The sequence below is a fragment of the Centruroides sculpturatus genome, unplaced genomic scaffold (genome assembly GCF_000671375.1).
Source record: "Centruroides sculpturatus isolate CEXI.00-Female unplaced genomic scaffold, Cexi_2.0 scaffold31, whole genome shotgun sequence".
In the NCBI taxonomy this organism is placed as follows: Eukaryota; Metazoa; Arthropoda; class Arachnida; order Scorpiones; family Buthidae; genus Centruroides; species Centruroides sculpturatus.
This window is the reverse complement of record NW_019384496.1, coordinates 1-26603: the sequence shown is the minus strand read 5'-3', so window position 1 is coordinate 26603 and position 26603 is coordinate 1. Positions and strand designations below refer to the sequence as shown.

Genomic DNA, 26603 nt, shown 5'->3' with positions numbered 1-26603 from the left:
AATTTCTGTAATATAAATAATTGTATTGATAGAAATAAAACGAGGATTTATCTGTGTAGTTGTTCATTTTTTATAAATTAAACACAAGTTGACAAGCATCTGTACAACAAAAATCATGTGTGAATGAAAATAATGAATGTTAATGTGTTATGTTTAAGTATGATTTTTTTCAGTTTAGTCTATTTATCAGAGGTTCGTCTAATTCAGGTGGGTATGATGGAGTTTGTACGATTAATTAATGCTTTTTCACTTAAAGGTAAGAATATTTTTCTGTAATTAATCAAATAAGAACGTTTTTAGCACGAAATAAATTATATTGTTAATATAATTTTTTCCTTTTAGCACCCACTACCACTACTACAACTACATTGGCTCCAACGACGACAACAACGACTGAACCCCCAACAACCACAACAACTGAGCCCCCGACGACTACGACAACAACTGAACCTCCTACAACTACGACAACAACGGAACCCCCAACAACTACGACGACAACAGAACCCCCAACAACTACTACAACAACCGAACCCCCGACGACTACCACAACGACGGAACCCCCGACGACTACCACAACGACTGAACCCCCAACGACTACCACAACGACTGAACCCCCGACAACTACCACAACAACCGAACCTCCTACAACTACCACAACAACCGAACCTCCGACAACTACCACAACAACCGAACCTCCGACAACTACCACAACAACCGAACCTCCAACAACTACCACAACAACAGAACCTCCAACAAGTACGACGACAACAGAACCCCCAACAACTTCCACAACAACAGAACCCCCGACAACAACAACAACCGAACCTCCAACTACTACTACTACAACTGAATCCCCAACAACTACAACTACCGAATCTCCAACAACTACAATAACTACCGAACCTCCAACAACAACAACTAAAGCTCCGACAACAACAGAATCTCCTACCACCACAACAACGACAACCAAAGCTCCGACAACAACGACAACAACAACGGAAGTTCCTACGACAACAACAAAAGCTCCTACAACAACAACTGAAGCTCCAACTACGACAACAATTGAATTAACGAGTACCACAACAACCACAACCACTGAAGCTCCAACAACAACGTCTACTACAACAGAAGCGCCTATCACATCAACGACATCAACTACAACAGAAGCACCGACCACTACAACAACCACAACGGAAAAACCAACCACAACAACAACTACTACCGAAAAACTAACCACAACAACAACAACTACAACAGAAATACCCACCACGACAACAACTACAACAGAATATCCGACCACAACAACAACTGAGATTCCAACAACAATTACATCTACGACAACTCCAGTGGAAACATCCACAACTACTAACATTCCAACAACTACAACTACTGAAGCTTTAACATCTACAACAACAACTGAATCTACGTCTACTAAACCTCCTACAACAAGTTCGACGATTCCAACAACTGAAACTACAACAACAACTACTCCTACGACAACAACAACAACTTCAGAAACGTCAACCACAACCAGTGTAACTACTACAACTTCTTTACCTACAACAACAACGACAACGGTAATTATACCGACAACAACCACAACTACTACCGTTTCAACGACAGAATCCACAACTCCGATTTCAACTACTACAGCTGCAATAAATGAGAGTAAGTACTGAAGAGGATGCCAAAAATGTCTCAATGTTTAACAATAATTTAAGGAATTGTAATTAATTTTTAGCCTGCTTGCCTTACTGCGAGTCCACAAGCTATTGTTGGCCCAACATGAAACTAAATGGCACAGATGTAGGTGATAAAACTGTTTCATTCGCAAACGGCCCTATAGGGTTAGGTTGGGGTGCTTCGTTTCGTTCCGAAGAAGATTCCGATGATGCTGGAGCGTGTCTTAAATTTACCAATTTTGCGAAGGAAAAAGGACACGAAAACTGTTTGAAAGATCCTACCCAGTGTCCAAATGGATTCTCTTTCAGCGTTTGGGTTAATATTATATTTTACAGAAGCAAAAGACGCAAATATATAATCGATTCCGGTGAGAAACTTTAACAGAATCTTCTATGTTTTGTACATTTAGGCGCTGTTGTTTCCATTTTATACAAAGTATTAAAATTTTATAGGGTGCCCAGGACTGTATATTTATTATTCTGAAATTACCCTTTGTGCCGGTTTATGTAAAAATGATCAAAAATGGGAAGCATGCGCACCCGGCCCAATACCGAATAGTACTTGGAGTAATTTGGGTGTAGCATGGAAAAAGGATAATGGCATAAAGGTAAAGTTTTATTATTTAACAAAAATTAAGATTATTTTCTTTAATTAATTACTAATTGATATTCAGATTTACGTTAACAACACATTGGAAGCTTGGACTATGTATCCGGAAGAATTAACAGAAGAAGTAAAGAAACAAGATGAAGTTACAGTTGGTTGCAAGAAAGTTGGATCTGGTTACAGTCATTTTGCTGATTGCGAGCTCGATGAAATTGCGTATTGGTTTCGTGATCTCTCACCTCAAGAAACAAGTTGTTTTCTTGGTGATTATGGTAAATACTCTCCATTAATTGTTATTAAATCTTTTATTTGCGTTAAACTAATGATCAATATTCTCGTTGGGCTTCAGACGAAGAAAAAAGTAAGTTATATCTTAAACTTATTATTATTATTATTGAATTTGTAGTGTAAACACACTTTAACCTTAAATAATTTAAGTTGTACGCTTTATGAAATTCCACTCTTCTTATCGTTTAGACTGCGATACAGAAACTCATCCGTTATTCTGCGAAACAAATCTGGCCAAACTCGTTGCTCTTGTGGTAAGTTCCTTGACATATAATTTAAAATAAAGATATTTAAAATAAATTATTTATATTCTTATCAAATTAATTTTAGGGAGACATTCCTTTAGACAATCCCGAAGTTTTACGCGAGGTTCTAAAACATTTGGGCAAAGTCGCAAAAATCGAACCCGAACCAGCGGATAAAAGTAATAATGGATATATTTCTAAACGGTATGATATATTTAAATATATTTTTATATGATCCTTATGTGATTTTTTTAATAGAAAACAGCACCGATGAAAAAATTGATGAAGAGAAAGAAGAAAAAATGTGTGAAGATTTAACAAGTTTGGTCAACATTATTAATATTATAATGGAAAGAACAACAACTTTATCTAGAAAGAAAAATATAAGTGTAGAAGTTTTTGAAATAAATCTAGTAAGAGTTAATTACATTTTCGTAAAAATTATAATAATTATTTTAAAAATTGTAATAGTTTTTTTGTTATAATAAATGCATAAATCTTTAACAGCTTCTCCAAAATTTGGTTTGCGGTGCTTTAGCTGAAAAGTATGCTGACTGTTGGAAAGAGATAAATAAAGTACGTAAAATATTTTAAAACAAGTATATTTATTTTTATTATATACTTTATGTTAATTTTTACCGAAACCGTTAAAAGTGTTGAGTTTTCAGTACAATTTCCAAGATTTATATATTTGTAAAGGTGAAATTTAGACATTTTGAAAAAAAAGAACTATATTGACAATTAACTCAACAATGACTACAGTCTTGAAAGTAATCATCATCAATATCGATCATATTTTTCCATCTTTGCTGCAAACTTTCAATATCGTGAGAATAGAATGACTGTGGTTTACTTTGAAGAAGGTCTCGAACGTTGGATATAAAACTGTAAATTAACAATATCGTGAGAATAGACGGTAGTGAGTTGGCGCCAAGTCTTGGCTGTAAAGTTGGATGCTAGTCCAGATTGGCCAACTTCTATAAAGTCATGGGATGCCGCGTTGTCGTAGTGGTACTGAAAAGATCTATGTTCTTTTGTGACGGTGATGTGAGTTGGAAGCATCTCCATCATAATGACGCCAAACAAACACATTGCCTTCTGCACTATCGGTCCTTTGACATTTGCAACAGCTGGCCGATCTTTGTTCGTCTGTAAACGCTTTAACAAACACTTTACAAATGAGATCGTGGGCTTTCGTGGCGTTGTGGTCACTTTTGATGTAAATGAGCAACAGCACGCGAATGTGTTCTTTCGAAAGTTTTATGTTGTCAGACATTAAAATAATTTAAAACATGCATTTTATTTTTTATTTTATTTTCCGCATAAAATTTGAACTATAGATATTACGTGTATAATTCAAATTTTATGATATAGATATCTATATCAAAGATAGATGTAGATTTAAGTCATACATGTTTCCATTACTTAACATTTCGGAACCATTATTAGAAGTGAATGGCAGTGCTGTGTTCACTAAACTCGAAAATTCTGGAGCAGTTGAGTATTTTCTGCTGAGTATGTTCTCTACATAGAAACGGAACATCTTCATTTCGGGCTTTGCTTCGAAATTCTAATGCGAGCTCCTCCCATCCTCCTCTTCGAACTCATCCCCTGCCGCCAAGGACGAGATTTAAATTCTCCAAAATGGTCTTTAGCCTTGATTAAAAAAATCACCTGACCCATCGTTCATCAGATTCATTGCTATTACATAGCAGTTAACGTTACCATTAGAACTGTTGTTTGCTGAACGTAGCCAATAAATATGATTTTCTGAAATAAAAAAAAAACATAATAGAATTTTACATATATTTTATTTAAAAAATTATTAGTTTACATTAATGATTTATCTTTAATAGAAAAATGGCGGTTCCGCAGAATTGGTAAAATCGTATGTGGATTGGGTGTTGCTAAAATCAACGGATACAAATTACACGGAAGTTCCTACAGTCATCGAACAGAAATGTTTTAATATTGGTAAACTTTATAAAATAAATAAATAATAATATTAAAAATAAAGACTATTACAGTCTTTTAATTTTTAGAATGCAGGATCTTTGTTTCGTCGGCAGCAAAGATACTTGGCGAAGATAATGGTAACATTCCTCTCTCGGAACATATGCAATCAGAAGAACAAAATGAAACTGCCGAAGAAAAAATTCAACTTACAGCTTCGTCGAAAATTATAGGAAATAGAAAACCAAGTAAGTAAATATTATATTAATATAATAAAATTCAATTTTAATCTATATTTTATATATAATGTTTCGTTTTAGATGAACGTATTCATATACTGAACTGTAAATATGACAGTTTGAGTTCGGTTGCACCTCTTCAAAATTCTAATTCGTGAGTAAATTCTGAAATAATTTTATCATATTTTATTTTATAAATTTATATTTTTAAATTCTGTTTTAGGGGTGATGATGATGAATGGGTATTTATCGATGGTGATGTGACATCACTAGAGATGGTACCTGAAGCCAGTTCTGATAATTTAGAAAATGATCCAATTTTGATGGGTTTTTCGAATAAGCAGAAAGTAATTTATATTTTTGTTTTCTATATAATATATTCATATATAAAATATATAATAGCTGATATATTATTTGATATTTTAGAAAAAAATGACAGGACGTAAACTTCTGGCATCTGAATCAGATATTGAAAATTGTGAAGTGAGTCTTATACTTGTATATTATGTAACCTACATTCTTTCTCTCTCTCTCTAAAATTTAACATTTACTGCACCACAGATTAAACAAAGATATTGCGTGCGTTGGAAAGAAAGCCAGGAAATTAAAGGGTAATTTATTTATTTTTTAATTTAACAAATCTACTTTGAACATGTTTATCTTCTTCATATATTTACTTCTAATATTTTAATCAGACGAGACGATAAAGGCGGATGGTCAGATGAAGATTGCAAATTAGTTAACTCTTCGGAAGAATCTACGACTTGTGCTTGTCAGTCATCAGGAATCTTTACTGTGATGTCGAAGTTAAGAAAACCTTTCGTGAGTTCCTTTCAATAATATATTTCTTTCGTGATTCATGTGCTTTGCATATGCACTTGATACTATATAATGTTTAGATTTAAATATATCTTAAGGTTATATTAATTATTCTTGATGGTATACACGTATAAGTACTTTTACCCATTATTATTTTATTTATAACATTCTTTGTAAAAAATTATGATATAAATTAAAATTTATTCATAATAAGTTTAATAGTAAAATTTCAGTTTAATTTTCATTTAAAAAATACCAAAAATTCCACTGATTAGTTACTTAAAGTGTTAAATATGATCTACTTTAATATTTAAAAATAGTAAATATAAAGAGCTTTGAGAATTGTTGATGTGCACAAATACAAGATCAAAGTTAGTATAGAAATATTCCTCTTCTTTTAATAACATTTAAAAAAAATATTTTTCTCTCACTTTTGATTTTTTCCACTTTGTTTGGCACTAAGAGAGACTTTTAAATATCCATCATGGGTTCGTTCAGGCCCACAATTGGGGGTCCAGGGATGCGGTACGAAGTCCGACACGTCCGGGACAGACCGCCAGTGAAAAATTTCTGGGGTTTTTCGCCTGCTTGACTCATCTCGGACTTCCTCAGAGCGATAGATTGCTGCTATAACTCCTACACCATCCATCACCATTTACATGATATTCTCACAATGTTATTAAGTTAATAGCCTGTAAATATTTTTAAAAAAGTGTTATAATTTATTTTAATATTTGTGTTTAAATTTTTTTCTGGATATAGAAATTTTTGTTATGTTTCTGATTTTTCTGATACTCCACAGAAACGTTTTATTATTATTTCTGTGAATTAAAAATAGCGAAAAGCATAACTAAACTAGAAAAAGGATCCGACAAAGGATCGATTCCCCAGTTCATTTCAAAATTATCCGATAAAATCATCTATAATTAGCTATTCTATTTTATTTTATACTAGATAATNACAATTTTAAACACGACAAATATATAAAATTTGAATAACTTGATATTTAATTAATTAAATTATTATTTATGTATTTGTTTTTACATCAATTAAAATATTATTATTCAGCGTAAGAAGGAATTACTTCTCTCTATAAAAAAAAAATCCAGTAACGAGTTGCTTAACTTTCTCGGAAACGTTTAAAAATGCGTTTGTGGCGCCATCTGTTATGATATTTTATTATTAAAAGTTTTTATATTTTTAATTATTATAAGCTTAATTTTTTAGAGTAGAAATGGGTTTTATTAAAAAAAATTGTAAGTTCTAATAACGAGTAAAATCGTCAAGTCCGACCCTGCTCGAGATATGACACACCACCTCTTTTATCTTCCTACCTCATCTACCTTTAACCACCAACATTTAATAGATTAAATCTCCCTAATACACAAACTTCCCTGCAAAATTTCAGAAATGTTCAACAGAAAGCATAGAAGTTATTAAGCTTCAAACAGGGTGAAAAATATTGTAAATCTTCACTCTTAAATCTACAATATACTAATACATTTTATCCTAGTTTTGTTCTTATTTATTGGATTTTTTTTAGAAGTATATGAGATATTTTTACCATAAGATTTGCTATTAAATTACAAATAAAATATAAAATTACATAAAGTATATTTCCTGCCATTGGAAAATTAGGAAGAAATTTATACTATAATATCATGTTATTATGCAGAATTTTATCAGGTACTATCCATTACTCCTACACCGCTGTTTCAGCGTGGCTTTTAATGGAAGGTCACGCATTATTCAGTGCTATTGTAGCTGGTGTTGTTAAAGGAAGAGTTTTCTTATATTTACTTCTTGGTTGGGGTAAGTTAATTTTATTAATTATTTCAACTGCTGATTATAAAATTCTAATAATTCTATAGGCTTGCCTGCTATAGCTGTCGGTGTTTCGGTCGTCTTATATACAGATTACGGCTACGATTACAGGTAAATTAAATAAGTAAATTTATTAAATAAAAATTAATGTTAATTGTGTTTAGTAGTCCTAAATATATACGCGTTTACAGATGTATGGTTGGACCAACGAACGAAATGAAAATGATACTTATCGGAAGCATTTTAGCACCAACAACGGTAATTCAAGTTAATTAAAATTTCTGTTATATATAACAGATTTTTTACGATTTTAAGATTGTTACATTAATTTTATAGAGTTTTATTTAAATATTTGATTGATAGGTTGCATTTTTATGGTCGTTACTAACTATGTGTAACATTGGCACTCCTGTTATCAAGAAAACAGCAGTAGTGAATGAAATAAGGTTTGAATAATTTAAAAAGAACGTTTTTTCTTGTGTAAATTAAATAAATTAACTTAAAAAATTTTAGTTCTGCAGCTAAAACACACTTCATCGTTAATATTTTATTTCTGGTAACTTGGGTCTGTGCAGTTTTTACTTATATTGATTTACGACTGGATGACTTACCTCCGTTTAATCCAGTTTTTCAAGTTTTAAATGCGTCTTTGGTAATTTTTATAAATAATTTTTAATTTCCATTAAAACTTATTAATAATTGAAATTAATATGATTTCATTTCAGGGAATATTTTTTGTTTTAATAATTGGTTTTGGGTCGAAACATTTTCGTTCTTCAATCTGTAGAAGCAGAAAAAGAGGAATTAGTGCTGCAGTATGAATCTAACATAATTCTTTTAATTTTTATAATAAATTAAAAATAGATAAGTAATTAATTTTAAATTTATTTTACAGAAATCATTGGATCCCTTCGAATATAATGACAATGCTGTTTTAGATAAATATCGAAAAACATGTAAGTATGCCTTTCAAATCTGTTAATATCCTAAGATATAATATATAAGAGGACATTTCTCTCTACCAAATAAGAAATTTTAAATTACGAGGCTCTAAATTATAGTCTTATAGCATAAGGCCTAAGCCAGCGATGGCCCCCATTACTGATCTAAATCTAACTTATTCATCTTATACATAAATCAGACCTTTTTCCCACAGTATATCTTTTAGTTATTGTTTACTTTAATTTTTTTACATCTATAATAATTGAAAATCATTACAGTTTCAGGATAAATCAAGTTAAAAGATGGCAAATTCAGAAGTGCAAAGTGTATACACCTAGCAACATGTGCCTTACTTTAATATAGATGTTTAAATACAGATTGTGTATAGGAAAAAAAAAAAAAACAGATTTTAAGCTTATACGGTGAGAAAAGTTAACGAATTTAATAAAATTATTTTAAAAAAATAATGTTTTCTACACGAGTAAATGAAAATTCACTGTAATTTTAATGTATCCAATAAACCAAATATATTCATTAATAAGATTTAATGACAATTTTGTGTGTTACAAAAAATATTAAATAATTATTTTCTTAAATAATATACGAATAAGACTTTGTTCTACAGCATTATAAATATAATTTTCTAATATTTACTTATTTATTTAATATAATAAATGTGGAACAAAATATCGATTTGGTTTAAATAAATATTAAAATATCATTAAAAATGTAAGTGCTGCAGGATATTTAAAGTTTGTTTTAATATTAATATCATATTTATTATTTAAATAATATTATTATACATTTTTTTATTCTTTATTCTTCTGTACGTTTTTTTTTCCACTTCTGTGTAATCTGTGTGTATGAAATAGCACTACAGAAACATGTACTGTACATTAAAGCTTATAGAAGATTATTAAAATGCATTATTTAAAACATTTGATGGTATTTTTTATTTTAAAATTTTTATTTAAAATATATTTTACAATTTTAAACACGACAAATATATAAAATTTGAATAACTTGATATTTAATTAATTAAATTATTATTTATGTATTTGTTTTTACATCAATTAAAATATTATTATTCAGCGTAAGAAGGAATTACTTCTCTCTATAAAAAAAAAATCCAGTAACGAGTTGCTTAACTTTCTCGGAAACGTTTAAAAATGCGTTTGTGGCGCCATCTGTTATGATATTTTATTATTAAAAGTTTTTATATTTTTAATTATTATAAGCTTAATTTTTTAGAGTAGAAATGGGTTTTATTAAAAAAAATTGTAAGTTCTAATAACGAGTAAAATCGTCAAGTCCGACCCTGCTCGAGATATGACACACCACCTCTTTTATCTTCCTACCTCATCTACCTTTAACCACCAACATTTAATAGATTAAATCTCCCTAATACACAAACTTCCCTGCAAAATTTCAGAAATGTTCAACAGAAAGCATAGAAGTTATTAAGCTTCAAACAGGGTGAAAAATATTGTAAATCTTCACTCTTAAATCTACAATATACTAATACATTTTATCCTAGTTTTGTTCTTATTTATTGGATTTTTTTTAGAAGTATATGAGATATTTTTACCATAAGATTTGCTATTAAATTACAAATAAAATATAAAATTACATAAAGTATATTTCCTGCCATTGGAAAATTAGGAAGAAATTTATACTATAATATCATGTTATTGTGATTGTGTATCATTGAATTGCTCTCGTATAATGTCAGTTATTTTTACGTGTTTTTTAAATATAATTTAACAAACAATTATTTTAACTTTTAAAAAGTAAGTACCGGTATCGTATAAACGTATTCAAAGAGTAAATAGTAAAAAAATAATTTTTATTTGCGGAAAAAAAAAATTTATTTGCAGCATAAATGGCATACATTACTCCTATATCTTATTATATTTTAATCCCAGTAGGAATTCTTCTCTTAATTTATCTGTAAGTATGATTTTATTTTTAATTGGTGTAATTAAATAAACGATATATACAAGTTTTATTCTTTAATAATTAATTAAACTATATAAACTTAAAGAACATAATAAATTCTTAACAAATTTAAAAGTAATGATAAAAGTATAAACATTGGTTATAAAAAGTATAAACATTGGTTATTTTTTATTAAAAATTTAAAAAAAAATCTTAGAAATACTATCGTCCCTATTGATAACATGGTGTACTCTCTTCTCTATATAAATGGGAAGAGAAAGGCCTACTTCTAGAAAGGCCTCCTCTTTCGTTCTTTCTAGATTTGTTCCCATATCAGTGGAGCGTTATAGTTGCTTGAGGCCAAGGCAAATTTGAATTAGGGGGCCCCATGTATATGTTGACTTCAGACATTTATCTTTGAGGAAACTTTTGGGTGGGCATCTTGGCACCAAATACAGCAGGATATATTTATAAATACCGTATAGATTTAAAGTACAGAATGCATTGATATTATTCACTATAAGGATCTTCACAACTCAGAGTGTCCTGGAAAGCAAACATAAATAAATTTGTCACTTCATTAATAAATGCAAAATAAAAAACTTGTATTGAAAAATTGGATAAAAATTAGCATAATTTAATTAATTATTTTAAAGTTCTTATGAAATGTGTTAATTATTCTAACGTGTAACATTGATTTTTGTGACCTGTACGAGTATATATTAATAATTATTATATTTTGAAACGTGATTTTCGGTTGAAAATGAGCAAAAATAAAATGTGTTTTCTATCAAGATAACGTCAGAAATTATCTATAGCTTTGTAGATTTAAATTACAAACAGACTAACATTAGATTTAACATTGCAAAATTAAATTATTCATTCTTTTCATTTTTAATAGTTGGAATTATATAAAATATTAAAACTATTGTCCTAGAAACTTGATTTATTATTGTACTGTATACTTTATTTAAATTTTTATTAGTTACTTTTAGATCATGTTAATTAAAATTATTATTTAATTTCTTAACAAAATAAACATTTAAATTATCCTTTTATTTATATATATACAAAAACAATATTATAATATCATAAATGTAATTAAGTATATTTTTCAATAAATATAACGATTCTTTTATCTTGATTTCTATTGAATTGGAATAATGGAATAATAAAACACATGCGATCTGCCTTCTGGGAAGACTTTCTATGGGAAAAGACACGTAAAGTATCTAAACAAGGGCTAAATAAGAGTAAATAGCGAGGTTGCGGCCGAAGTTTTCATCTTTAAAACGTAAACGTCAAACTCGAGCGCCGCTATCTTGTAAGCAGCGCTCGACGTTCGACGTTCACGTTTTACAGATGAAAACTTCGGCCTCAACCTCTCTAATAACGGTTTTCTTCTAACGCCAAGTGTTATATTTGTAAAGAAAACCCTGGAAATTTCACGTGGCAGCTCATTAATCGGCGCGAATCAGCAACCAACTACCAGAAGTTTTATCCACTCAGCCATTGGTGAGCAGTTTTCATTGGAAGATAACAAGATTTAAACACGAAAAAACACCAATAAAATAATAAGTTTTATGAAAACAAATGATATTTTTCTAAATTTTCCTATATTTACTGATTTCCGAGAAAGGAATTTCAATGCCTTTTATTTTTAAACCTTGAAACAGTAGCCTACTTAAAAATTACAGCAAACTACAATTAAAAGATAAGAATTTAGATATTTTAACTTCGTATCTTTCACATGTATTACATTAATTATTAAAATATAATAATATGAATATTTATAAATTAATTTCTTTTAGTTTTCTCACAAAACACTTCGATTATTGGTATAATCTTGGAATCCCCGAAGTACCTCCAATAATTTTTACAGGTTCAAAAGGCTTAGATTTCAGAACTGTAAGTCTTATATTAAAATTTAATAAACTTTACATGACGTTTTATTCGAATAATTTGTTGCAGCCAATGGGAAAATTAGATCAAAAATGGTACGAAAAATACGGCAAAATTTTTGGGTAAAATATTTTTATACTTAATAACGTACTAAAGCTATAAAACTATTTAAACACTTGATCTTATTTCAGTATTTATGAAGGTTTTACTCCAGTTCTTATGATAGCAGAACCAAAGTGGATAAGGAATATTTTAGTTAAAGATTTTCAATACTTTGTGGATTTAAGAGTAAGTTATTAATTTAGAAAACAAAATATACACTTATATATATCATTATAGTCATTACAGTTATTTTAATTTAGACCCCTCTATTTGTCGATCCTATTATAGATAGGATGCTTTATGTACAAACTGGTAAAAAATGGAGACAAATGAGAGTGTTGATAACTCCTACTTTTACTTTTAGTAAAATAAAAATGGTAAGTATTATTAAAAAATATTATCTAAAATAAGATTTTAATAACATTTATCTTTTTAGATGACCAATTTAATTATTGAATGCGCCCAAACTTTAGCAGAGAATTTGTTTGAAGTTGCTGAAGAAATGATAGAAGTCGACATTGAAAAGTAAGTTTTTCCTAGTCTAAAAGCTTCTCGAATGAAAATTGAACTTGATAGAAGGATATAATTCTTATTTATGCAGTTATGTACTGGATCACTTTATTCCTGGACGCTACATAAAATAGAAAAAAAAAATACATTAATTAATAATTATACTCAATTTAACATAAACATTATTGTTGTTCTGTGTGTAAATTCTTAAACGTTTATTTTATAATAAAATAGTAGAAACTCATAAATAAAATAAAATTTTAACAACGAAAACAATTTGTGATATCATTATTTCATATTATATTATTTGACTAATTTTATTTTTATATTACCTTTGAGTTTAGATAGATTTAAAATTTATATGCTGGATTTTACTTAAAGTATATCATTACAGATACTTCGGTGCATATTTTATAGATGTTATTGCTAAATGTGCCTTTGGTATTACATTAGATTCGCAAAAGGATCCAAATAATCCTTTTGTGAAAGCTGCCAGAAATACTATAAATCCTGGTCCATGGAAAGTTTATTTATCAAGTAAAGAATTTTATATTAAAATAGAATTCCAATAAAATTGTTACATAAAAATATTATTTTTGTTCTTCAGTTTTCTTTCCCAATTTGACTAAATTCCTTCGTTTATCTGTTTTTGCTCGTTCTACAACACGACTTTTTAAGAAATTGCTCGAAGAAGCAATAGACAAAAGGAAGAAAATGAAAGATGTATGTTTTATTAATAAAAATATGATTAATATAAATTATTTAACAAAAATTTACTTCTAACAGGAAGAAAAACCAAATGATATTCTACAGTCGCTACTGGAAATACGAATTAATGATATTATTGCAAAAAAGTTCGAAAAGAAAGGTACACTGTTTCCATTTAGTACATTGCTTTTTTTGCACGTAATTCATAAATTTTAGATTTTAAATTAATTACAATTCGATTAGTTTTTGAATTTGAAGATATAATGGCCCAGTGCATGATGTTTTTCGTCAAAGGTTATATGTCAACAAATGCTACATTTACATTTTTAGCTCATGAACTTGCTAAACATCCAGACATTCAAGAGAAACTTATAAAGGAAATTGATGAAACTTTTAAGGATAAAGTATAAATTTATAATTAACTTTAATTAATTTTTTTATTACTTTACTTAAACAGCTTGCTTTTTAGAAAGAAATAAATTATGATTCGATTGTTGGAATGAATTATCTTGACGCAGTTTTTCAGGAAACGTTGAGATTATACACCCCTTTACCGAGGTATTGTTTGAATAAATCGTATATTTAGCTTTTAAAAATCTACTCAATTGTAAAATTTTATTTGTTTTTAGATTGGAAAGAACATTGACAAAAGAGTATATGTTTGAAAATACTGGAGTAAAAATACCGACACATACAATTGTAGCAATTCCAACATATGCTATACATCACGATCCACAATACTTTCCTGATTCAGATAAATTTATTCCTGAGAGGTAAGCTATTAATGTTAATGTCAATCTTTTAATAAATGTAAATAAGTATAAGTTTGATAAATAAATTAGATAAACTTATATATTACTTAAACTAAGCATAAGTTATGCTTAGTTTAAGCAGCATCTAAGTTTATCCTATTTATTTTATTTTAAAAGTTATTCATCTGATAAATCTTTCAGGTTTTTATCCGAAAATAAACAGACCCTCTATCCCTATACTAATTTACCTTTTGGAGCAGGACAAAGATATTGCTTAGGTATGAGATTAGCTACTCTTGAAATTAAAATTGCTTTGATAAAAACACTCCAACGTGTCAGGTTTAGAAGAGGAGCTAACACAAAGGTAAATCACGTATAAAATAAATTATTAACAGCAATAAAATATCTTTAAATTATTTTTTGTTATTTTAGGATCAACCGGAGTTCGATAAAAACAAGAGGCTCCATTATCCCAAAAACGTGTTTCTTAATTTTGATGTAAGAGAAGATAAATTAATTACTTAATAAAATTCTTGTCTGTCAACGAAAATTGTAATCAGGATTAGAAATTATTCATTCGATGTTTATTTATTTTTAAATTGTGTATGTAATAAGTTATAAGTTATAAAATAAACAGTTGTCTTAGTATTTATGAACACTTACGTTCAATTTTAGACATTTAATTTATATACAAAAGATATAAAATAAATATCAACAGTACCATTTATATCGACGACAGAAAGTATCTAAAACAAATTTTATAGAAACATTAATTTTGTTATTATCGAATAAAAATATTAAGAAAGACCATTCAAATTTTTATTTTATATTTGATTTATTAACATAAGAATAAATTTTAAAAATAATCTGTATAATACACATTTTTTGTAGACATAATGCCTATTTATCAACTCGTAATTTATTTATTAAAGGAATGTTTATAAGCTATAATGTCTTATCAACATTATTTAATTAATATAAATCTCAAAATATTATTAAAATGATAAGATCAAGTATTTTATTAATTTATTGTTAAAAGTTTTTTTTATTTCTTACAAGATGCAGTACATCCTGTAATTTATTTGGGCTAAGATAAGACGTCATTTCCTCAATTCATATCAAAGCATTAATTAATCAAATTGTATCGTGTTACGCGTCGATTAGATAAAGGTTCACAAAATACAGTAATGTGAAATTCATTGACATGGTATAGAGTTATCACATACAACATTATATGAAGAGCGCTGGTATATTAGTTCAAAATGGCTGATCTGTATGGAATTTCGTATTACGTTTTGATTCTTTTCGGAATCTTCTTAGCACTTTATCTGTAAGTATAATATGCTATTTACTTTATCATTTATACTAATTTTCTTAGAGAGTAAAAATGTAAATTAGGCCTATATCAAATCGATCCGTTTTAAATGTATTTTATCAATAAGAAATTTGTTATATTTTAATTTATTCTCAATTAAATTTCTAATCGTCTCGATCAAAAACAAAGTAATTAGAGTAATTAAAGGAATTTTTGTAGGGTTGGGAAACAGGGCCATTCACAACTTCTATGGTAGGTAGACTGGACTTCTTCTGCTCCTTAGTGGGTCCCTATTGCCATTTTTTTTTTTTGAAAAAATGAGATAAATAGTGTTTGTTTATTCGTTCGGAGCCAATCTTTATATTTTTAAATAGACTTAAACACTATTTTATTTTTATGGAAAAAATAAAGACGCTTTTTAGCACAGTTATGGCTTACTGTTTTTAACAATAATGTAAAAATCATAATAACTTTAATCATTTCAAATTTTATAAATAACCTGAATATATTTTATTATTTAATATATAAAATAGATTATTTGATGTACACTGACATATATATATTTATTCAATTTTTCTATGTTTAGCAAATCACAAATTATAACGATAAACATGCTCTGAATTTGACGAAAATTCTATCTCTTTGTCAAGGTTAACGCTGATTATGAATTGACCTATAAACTTGTTCACTAATAATATTTGTTTTTCTACTTGTATTAAATTTATATTTATTTGAACTCATTTCCTACGTTTTGATTGTATTACTTTCTAATTTATTTTAAAATTTCAATTTTAACAACTTAACAACTTAAAAATGATTAAAGTTTATTGTGTGAAACAAAAAATCTCAACTGACTTATGAGATATCAATCTGAAGCTTTCGATTGCCGAATGGTTAAGGGACTAATGGAGGAGTGCACAACATATACACTATGGACCTCATTTGTCCTCTAAATGTTTCAATGAGGCCCTTAGCATAATTTTGATAAAATATATTTATGTTGTCCAGATATTCAAGAGCTTACCAGTGATTTTAACCACTGACCAGTGTTCAGTGGTTAAAATCACTGAACACTGGTCGTGGGTTTGCGACTGACCAATGGATTGGTCGCGTGGAGTTTTCCGGGTTTTTTTCACTTGCCTAATACTAAAATATGGGCCAGTTTATCAAAAAGTTCTCCCGGGAGGCACTTCGTAACAGATCGACACGTGTTGCATTACCTTATCCCATCCATCCAATCCAGTCCAGATATTCATAAATGAATTAGCAATATTTTAATATAAATCCATATAACAAATTACAGTTTAAGAGAGGTATTGTTAGATTTGCACACGAATATTTGTTAAATGTCCGTAGGAATATTTTTTGAGCTATAATGCTGCAGCTCGCTTAAAAACAATTTAACTTAATGCGACTCATGACAACATCCCTGACTGACATTTTCTTCAATTATTAAAGTAATAAAGTACAGGAAAAGCCTAGTTATTGAGTTTAGTGTTGCTAGGAAAAAACACCGCAATAATCGAAACTCGTGATAATCGTGGAGAATAACATACGGGAAATCATTTACGCATTCAGAAGTAATTGTGAACAGGACGGCTGCACCCCCTCGGATCAGGTCTGATACCATCTGTGACTTTCGGCTCACAGGAGCCTTCAAACCGCGCGAGCGGTCACGTATATAGGACTTTTACGGAGTAAAGGATGGAGGAGGGAAACTTTAGAGACAAGAAGGCCCGGTAGTAAGACACTCAACTACTGAATTCAATAAAACAAATAACATTTAATAAATTACCTATAGGAGTTACTATATTCTAGCAGACTAGTCTATAATTTATTCGCGCCTAACATAAGTTTCGCGGTTGAAATTTGGTGATTACTGAAAGGAGAAGGAAAGTCTCTTATTTCTACTCTTTGTAATAATCCTCGATATTAATAATCACAATTGTTTCACGTTCATTATCCTTTAGTTTAGGCAGCGGCTGGATTAGTAGGAACAGGGTGACTGACAGGACTAGACAGAGAGATGACCGCCGAATTGGACGAGGACGATCTTCTTAACTTTTTTGTTGGGGATCTCATAAAGTCATCTTTGACAAACAGCTCTCGTGTTAGTTCGTAACTTCTCTCCGCGCTTCATTAATGTTTTTAAGAGTATTTCTTATGGTAAAATTTTTCTAAAATTCTATTAAAGATTCTTCTGTTGTTTTTCAATTGGGATAAAAGGCTTAAGTGCGTAATATGCTTTAAATGTTGAAATCACTCCTCTGGTCCACAAGCTGGAGTAATGAAGTAGTATTAAACGGTAAGAAAAACACTGTTAACGCTTCGACACAAATTATTAGGCTTTGTTAGATGGCTAGGAGCATTATCTAGAATTAACAAAATTTATATTCTATTACTGAACATCGTCACAATGCCAGGATGCAATTTTTAATCATATATTTTTAATTTATTTAATTTAAAATATACGCTATCCACCTCAAATTAATAGTGTCTTGTCTTTTTATATCATACTTTTCTTGTTAGCAATAGAGTCGAGCAGGTCATTTATCTAATTCCTTTTAAGGGAAAAATTTTGAATTGAAATAATGTGACTTCCTGTTTGCATAGAAAATTCTTATATAGTTAAATCGGGACTTCCTGCCTTTAATTTTTCCATATCTAGTGTCGGCTTTCATCTATCTTACTCCGTTTTCGAGATTAAGGAAGAGTAGACAGATGAAAGCTGGGGTCTGAGGGAATCCAAGACACAAGTTAAATTTTAGTCATTATTGCGAGAACCGTTAGTGAAAACTTAGCTGTTTTTACATCAATTCATACTTCCATATGTTGGCTACTAAATGGATTATGACATTAAAAAATCTAAACTACCTTTCCTCAAATAAAGTATAAAACTATTCTGTGGTGCGGGGTAATAGCAGGCAGTACCGGTAACGTGCCTCACTAAAGAAATAACTACGTACAGTTTTCTGGATTTTCTTCACGTTCGTAATACCTAAATAGAGGATAGTTTCCTGCAGAGTTTTCTCGGAAAGCATCCTTCTTAGACAGTAGAATGCCTTCCGAGAGGATTCTATGTGTTGAGTTACCGTATTCCATTAAAGTAAATATCAATACTTTGATTTCGTTTTTAGTTATTTAACACGATATTTTGGATATTGGAGTAAACTCGGAGTACCTGAAGTGCCTCCAATGATTTTCACGGGATCAATGCGTTTAGATTTTAGCACTGTAAGTTTTTCATTACAAATTTATTACAAAACTTCTTGCATCTTTATTGCTATTATTTACGAAAATGAATACTTATATTAGCCTCATGGTGTACGTGAGCAGAAATGGTACAAGAAATACGGAAAAATTTTTGGGTAAAGAAGTTTTATATTTGAGAGGATTCTGAAATTTTAAATTATTAAAAATATAATTTGTTTCATTTCAGAATTTACGAGGGATCAAATCCAGTTCTTATGATAGCTGATCCAAATTTAATGAAAGATATTTTAGTAAAAGATTTTCAATCTTTTATGGATTTAAGAGTATGAAATGCAAAAGAAAACATTATAGTTATATTTTATAGTATAATATACAAATAACAATTTTTAGTTTTATTATTTAGAATCTTAAATTTGGAGATCCAATTATTGACAGGATGCTCTTTGTACAAACCGGTAAAAAATGGAAAGACATGAGAAGTATTATGACTCCCGCTTTCACTATTAGTAAAATGAAGATGGTAAGTATTTAAACACACGTACTGCATCAATTAAATACGATATTAATGAGGTAGACTTATATCCTTTAGATGACAAAGTTAATTAATGAATGTGCCCAAATATTAATCGATAATTTCTTAGAAGCAGCTGGAAATAAAATAGAAGTTGATATTGATGAGTAAGTTCTGTTTAAACTATAATGTAATTTAATAGCTATGTAAGAAAATTTAAAAATTTGTTTTCGGTAGAAAATCGGCTTCAAAATAAATATAAACTGTTTTCTTTATTTAGGTTAGTAATATGTATAGCCTATAATATAACAAATATTAAATTACAGAAGTAAAATATTACTTAATTTCTATTACAATTTCAAATGTAGGTCTGTATAGCATAAAAAACTCTTTATATTTTACTTAATTATAAATATATATGTAATTTTTAGGTATTTTGGTGCGTATATTACAGATGTTACTGCTAAATGCGCTTTTGGTATTACATTAGATTCGCGAAAGGATCCAAGTAATCCTTTTGTAAAGGCTGTCAGAAAAACTATGAGTCCTGTTCCATGGAGAGTTTATTTATCAAGCAAGTAAAATTATTAATATTAAAATAGAATTTAAAAATCATAAAATTTTTATAAGGAAACATTTTTTTATTTTTATTTTTTTAAGTTTTATTCCCTGGTTTGGCTAAATCCCTTCGTTTATCATTCTTTGATCCTACCACATCCCAATTTTTTAAGCAAGTCATAATGGAAGTGATCGAGCAAAGGAAGAAAATGAAAGATGTATGTGTCATGTAAATATGATTATTATAAATTGCATTACATTTACATTTAATGGAAATTTATTTTAAACAGGAAGATAAACCAAACGACTTTCTACAGTCTCTTTTAAATCTAGAGAGAGACGTTAATAATGCCGAAAAGAAAAGTAGAACATATTATTTATTTATAGTTTTATAATTTAACATTGTTTAAAACTACACATAAACTGATTTGTGATTTGGTTAGGTTTAGAATTGGAGGATATAGTAGCCCAATGCATCATGTTCTTCATCGCAGGCTACATTACAACAAATGCTACATTTTTATTTGCTGTGTATGAACTTGCTGTACATCTAAACATCCAAGAAAAACTTATAAAAGAAATTGATGAAACGTTTAAGGATAAAGTAAAATTTTAATAACTCTTTATCTTAAATTGTAGTTTATTCTGTCTAAATTTATGTTTTAACAAATTATTTTATAGGAAGACGTGGATTATGAATCAGTTATTGAGATGAAATATTTAGACGCGTTTCTTCAAGAGATACTCAGATTATATACGCCATCACCGAGGTATTATTTAAAAAACGTATACCATAGGAAAACGTTAATACACTATAACTTAAATGAAATTTGTATTATTTTAATCATTTATTCTTTTATTTTTAAAAATCTATGCATAGAAAAAATATAGCTTTGTGTATTGTATACATTTGTCTCTATATACTGTACTTGAAAAAATAAATTGTAAGATGTATTCAAAATTATTATCTTCTTATTCTTAATATTTATTCTTATGTCTGATTATTAGTTTTTAAATTCTAGTTTATAGATTATGATATACGTACATATAAAATATATAAATCTATTCTTTAAGATGAGGATTTTAAGATATATAGTATTGTTCAATGTATCCTGTACAGATTATACTTATATAGTATCTATATATAATGGTTTCTAAATTATATTCTATAATATATTGTGTATTGTCTAGTTTAAATCTTAAAATTTTCAAATAGCCATCTCCTCAATTAAAAATATATATATTTCCAGGCTGGAACGAGTGGCAACACAAAATTATATGCTAAGTAATACAGGAATATTGATCCCAAAAAATTCTCTTGTAGGCATGCCTATTTACGCTTTATGTCGGGATCCTCAATATTTCTCAGATCCTGATAGATGTATTCCCGAAAGGCAAGTTCTAAATTCATATATACGCTTTCAAAATTGTTTTATTCATATTTCATATATATATATTTAGGTTTTTACCAGAAAATAAAGAAGATATCATTCCTTATATTAATTTACCATTTGGAATAGGACCTAGATATTGTTTAGGAATGAAATTTGCCATGCTAGAGATAAAAATAGCTCTGATTAAAGTTTTACAATGTGTCAGATTAAGAAGAGGAACGAACACAAAGGTAATGACTACAATATAAATGAATGCCTGTTGAAACAGCATTTTAAAAATTTACTTTAATTTGATTTTAGGATCGACCTGAACTAGATGCCGCCAAAGTCCTTCATTATCCAAAGAATGCATTTCTTAAATTAGAGTTGAGAAAAGATAAAGTAATCAGAAAATGAAACCTTTAATTATATTTCTATTGTATGGTTATGGCTATTTAGTCACATGATTGTCCTTCATTTCACTTAACAGTAGGCTCTAATTTTAAAAAATTAATATCTTAGAATTAACAGTTAAAAATGATATTTCTAAAAATTAATTTATTCATGAATATTTTTAGTTTTGTTTTATTCTCTGCAGTATTAGTCCAAGAAAAGAGTAGAGTAATCCTGTGTTATTTAATTGATTTAAATATGAATTAAATCTATAATGAGTTGAAATGTTAAAAGTTTATAATAAGGATTTAAATGTTTATTTTCTTATAATTTAAATTTTTCAATACACCTTCGAACACACTGATTACAAATTGAACTTATTTCAATACAAAATAATTAATTCTTTGTTATTTTAAGTTTGCCACAAATAAATATAATTACGTGGCTTTAATTCAGGAAAATGAGCTAATAAAATGAAATTTCCATACTTTTATTACATATTAATTTCTACGTTCGATCTTCAGCATGACATTTTTTGGACGATGAAGACCTCTCCCTTGAACAAGTTCAACTTCCTCCTAAAAATAGCATAAAATACAAATATTAGTTTCTTTGAATATATTACTTCAATTAACTCGAAATTTGTTTACCTTTGTATTAACTCCTCGTTTAAATGTAATATTTTGTAATACTTTAACCAAACCCATTTTGATTTCCATCAAAGCAAATCTTTTACCAATACAAGTTCTTGGACCTTCACCGAACGGAATATTTGTAAATGGAAGTATTGTATCCTTATTCTCGGACATAAATCTGTAAACGAAAATCGTCAAAACAATTTTTCCATATTAAAATCATATTTGAAAAAAGAATTTACCTTTCCGGATCGAATTTCTCCGGTTCTGGAAAATATTGAGGATCGTGAGTGAGTGAGTAGATCGGAACAGCAAATATTGTCGATTTTGGAATTACAATTCCCGTATCCCCTAATTTATAATCTTCTACCGAACGGCGTTCCAATCTAATTTATAAATTTGAATAAAAATATATATATTATTATGTTTATAATATACAATTTTTAAAAATATACCTTGGACTTGGAGTATAATATCGAAGGGTCTCTTGCACCACTGCATCTAAATATTTCAGTCCAGCGATATCGTCGTATTCTATTTCTTTCTGTAAATATAATTAAGTTTCTTCAGTCATAAGAAATGAATCAGAAAATATTGATATATACGTTTACCTTATTTTGTAAAGATTCGTCGATTTCTTTAAGAAGTTTTTCTTGGATTTCCGGTTTTATCGCAAGTTGATGAGCAACGAAAGTAATCGTTACGGCTGTAGTAAAATAACCGACAATAAAAAACATTATGCATTGTGCAACCACTTCTTCTAGTTCTAATTCTGAAAAAAAAGAGTAAAATTAATTTGCACTCAGAATATACGACGTTTATGATATCAGTATGTTCGTGTTAAATGTTACTTTTCTTTCCATTCTTTTTACTCGAATCTTCACTTTCTGCATCTAATAACAATTGAAGAAAATCCTTTGGTTTCTGATCCTAACAGAAAATAGAATGAATTTAATTATAAACATATACTATGTAATAATTAAGAATTTTTATGAGCGCCTGAGATGTAATTTGGCTGTCAGGATCATGTGAGCTTCGAATTATATACGCTTAGTAAATGACGTCGTGTCTCCCATAACACTTTTGCCACGTCATCTAGTGCACTGACGAACACGATTACATTATATTAGTATTAACGTTTTTGAGTTGACAAATATTACAAAATTTCAGACAAAAAAGTAAGATGTGTTGTAAACAGTAATTTTTAAAAATATTAATGTTTAAACTTTACATTTATGTTTTATTGTTGCTTTAAACTAGAAAAAAATGAATGAATTTCTTTGGTTATTGAACAAATTGAATAAAGATTCTTACTTCTCTCAAATTTTTCCTTTCGTTGATTAATTGCGTCGAAAGATTCTCAAAAAATGATATTATGGAAGGAGTGAACACAGATAACCGTATTAATTTTACCAAATCAGGAAATAAAACTGAAAATATTAAAAAGAATTCTATTGTTAATTAATCTTTCTTTTATATTTTATATTTTACATGTATAATGGATAAATATTCATACTTACTAGCGAGCATAAATCTCCACGATGTCGGACTAACAACTTTCCTGACAGCCGTAACTAATGGATTATTTGGATCTTTTCTAGAATCGACCTTCATACTAAACGAACATCTAGTAATTACATCCATCGCGTATGCACCAAAATATCTGAAACAATATTCTTTAACTTAATGTAGTCTATGTTTTGTAATATCGTAGCAATGCCTGCAATTTTTTATCATATTTAAATTTATATCTGTACTTGTTGCTGTATTGATAAAATACCATACCTCTAATCAAATCTATTACTGTTTACCATGTACGAACCTCTAAATCTCGAAACCTGCCTGTCTATCTCGAATTTTTTTCTCGCTCCCTTGAAATTCAAGATAGACAGGTTCTATTGTATTAATAACGAACTTGTAATGTGCAGGATGTATTACATTTTAATTTACATTACAATGTATAGTACATTGAATAATTTATACCCACAACAAAAATTAATGTCTGTTTACAATACAAAAAAGAATTTACGATAGAAACTATGAAGTGTTTCGGTCACAGTTTTTTATTTTCTATTATTTCTTAAGGTTAACACAAAGTTCTTTTAATGTAAACATTATTGTTTTTCATTTAAATTTATTTTAAAAAAGAATAAAATGCTTTAATTTCTTAAAGTTTATTGAAACAAACGATTCTAAACTTCTCTAAAACAATAACTTTTTGTCTCTTAAATCCAAAGTTTGTTAAATCGAGGGTTTAATTTACACGAACATGTTATTAACATTCTTATAATACTCAAGTTACAAAGAAAAGTTACAAAGAAACACCAGAATTGAGGTATACGGCGTGATTAATACAGATAAATTAAATCGCATGATTGGTGGTTTGATCTTAATATTGTGCTAATATCAACAAAATAATAATAATAATAATAATAAACCGTTTTTAAATCTGTTTATGAAAATGTATAACTATTTTTTCCGCTTATCAAAAATGTTTGATTATTTAATTTACCACAATCATAATAAAGCTTATTAAATATAATAAATCAAATATAGAAAACTAACTTATCCACAGCCTGTTGTTCATTTAATAGCCGATATTTTTCAACAGTTCAAGATTGGCCATTATAAGAATCGAAGTTGGACCTTAATAAAAACTTTTCATTTTCATAAAAACCAACTTGGAATATAATTAAAACTTTCTAAATTACGATAAAACAACGTTCTATAACGAATTTGTTAATATCAATGATTTACAGTTACATCTAAATTATTTATTGTTAAAATTTCTACAAAAATAATTTAACAATAAAATCTTACTTTCCAACATCGATTTCCATTTTGTTATCAGCTGCTTCTTCCAAATTTTCTGTAAGAGTTTCAGTACATTCGTGGATTAATTTGTTCATCTGAAAAATGAATTTTCGTGTATAATAAATTTTACTAATGAATAATTTTGTAATTTATTATATTAATAAATAACTTTCTTAATATTTAGAAGTATTTTATACTTATCGATTTTTAAATTAATAATAAATATACCATTCTTAATTTTCCTGATGTAAAAGTAGGCGACATAATAGTTCTTAATTCTTTCCATTTTTCTCCTCCTTGAACGAAAAGCATTCTGTCTATGAAACGATCTCCAAACCTTAACCCCTAAACGTAGACAATAGTTGATTTCTCGAAATTACATAAATTTGATGGGGATAAAAGAATCAACTTACTCTCATTTCAGTAAATACATGAAAATCTTTTATTAGAATATTTTTTAGCAGTTCAGGATCAGCTACCATAAGAATTGGATTTGCGCCTTCATAAAACCTGAAATAAAATTTAAACTTTCTATATTATACAGAAAAGCAAATTTTCAAAAAAGTTAGAATAAACGACTACTATTAACACTCTGTTTTTCATATTTCCGTATAATGGATCAACGGAATCATGCCGCTTGTTCCAAAGGAATTTTCATTGCAATTTATATAATACATGAAGAATTTAATATTTTTAGGTTAGTCACGTATTCATATTAGTACTTGACATACAACGGAGATAGGTGCGGAAATACCAACGTAAAAGAAACATAAAAAATAATACTGATTATACAGTCCGATTCCAAAGACTGCATAATATGCATGTGTATTGTAATCCTACAGTTTACTGTTCCTACGTACTTCAAGCGACGCAATACTGTGATGTAATTTGGTTACATTATACTTCAAATCAATGTTTAAAAGTTTAGTTAATTAATTATACTATTTTATTAACTCAAAAATTATTAGATAAAACAGATAGTAAACCACAACAATAATGAAGCTTTGCAATCCCATCTTAACTGCTTTAATACTGCTTTTAGCCTATTAATTTGATTATTATGTACAGTAAAACCTGTCTATGGCGACCACCCACGGTTCCTTCAAAAAGTGGTCTTTTAGACAGGTGGTCGTCCAATATACGTGGTGCTGTAATACCGTATTTCCGTACGTATTTTGCGCACTTTTTAGCCATTTCTACTAAGCAAAACTCGAGGCTAGCAAAAATAAGCGAATTTTTTCAACGATAGGGCTATATTGGTATTGTATTTTATTCTTATC

General features: G+C 28.6%; 3 protein-coding genes across 3 annotated transcripts; 2 read left to right on the top strand and 1 right to left on the bottom strand.

Moving 5' to 3' along the window:
- The first annotated feature begins 216 nt into the window (after window positions 1–216).
- Window positions 217–9242, top strand: LOC111621913. The gene is made up of 26 exons (XM_023364164.1): window positions 217–256; window positions 343–1668; window positions 1742–2050; window positions 2136–2290; window positions 2357–2561; window positions 2639–2650; window positions 2767–2831; window positions 2908–3001; window positions 3081–3235; window positions 3330–3398; window positions 4679–4796; window positions 4865–5023; window positions 5096–5168; window positions 5238–5361; window positions 5441–5497; window positions 5576–5625; window positions 5710–5836; window positions 7061–7071; window positions 7509–7645; window positions 7705–7768; window positions 7849–7915; window positions 8021–8103; window positions 8171–8309; window positions 8383–8472; window positions 8553–8613; window positions 8878–9242. Exons 1-26 carry the CDS (start codon window positions 217–219, stop codon window positions 8886–8888), a joined length of 3801 nt encoding a protein of 1266 aa, XP_023219932.1. The 3' UTR covers window positions 8889–9242.
- A 1054-nt stretch (window positions 9243–10296) lies between these two features.
- Window positions 10297–22358, top strand: LOC111621912. Its single transcript, XM_023364163.1, has 29 exons — window positions 10297–10389; window positions 10477–10549; window positions 12349–12445; window positions 12509–12561; window positions 12631–12727; window positions 12802–12918; window positions 12978–13066; window positions 13446–13588; window positions 13659–13774; window positions 13838–13919; window positions 14003–14163; window positions 14229–14317; window positions 14389–14532; window positions 14713–14875; window positions 14944–15009; window positions 15768–15841; window positions 18964–19060; window positions 19142–19194; window positions 19266–19362; window positions 19443–19559; window positions 19629–19717; window positions 19982–20124; window positions 20211–20326; window positions 20399–20471; window positions 20552–20712; window positions 20790–20878; window positions 21359–21502; window positions 21570–21732; window positions 21803–22358. Exons 2-29 carry the CDS (start codon window positions 10482–10484, stop codon window positions 21896–21898), a joined length of 2997 nt encoding a protein of 998 aa, XP_023219931.1. The 5' UTR covers window positions 10297–10389; window positions 10477–10481; the 3' UTR covers window positions 21899–22358.
- Window positions 22359–22747: 389 nt separating this feature from the next.
- LOC111621932 (cytochrome P450 3A9-like) lies at window positions 22748–25835 on the bottom strand. The gene is made up of 9 exons (XM_023364181.1): window positions 25737–25835; window positions 25552–25668; window positions 25330–25418; window positions 24030–24172; window positions 23824–23939; window positions 23361–23439; window positions 23121–23281; window positions 22965–23053; window positions 22748–22895 (listed from the first exon to the last, which is right to left on the bottom strand). Exons 1-9 carry the CDS (start codon window positions 25803–25805, stop codon window positions 22748–22750), a joined length of 1011 nt encoding a protein of 336 aa, XP_023219949.1. The 5' UTR covers window positions 25806–25835.
- Between the last annotated feature and the right edge of the window lie 768 nt (window positions 25836–26603).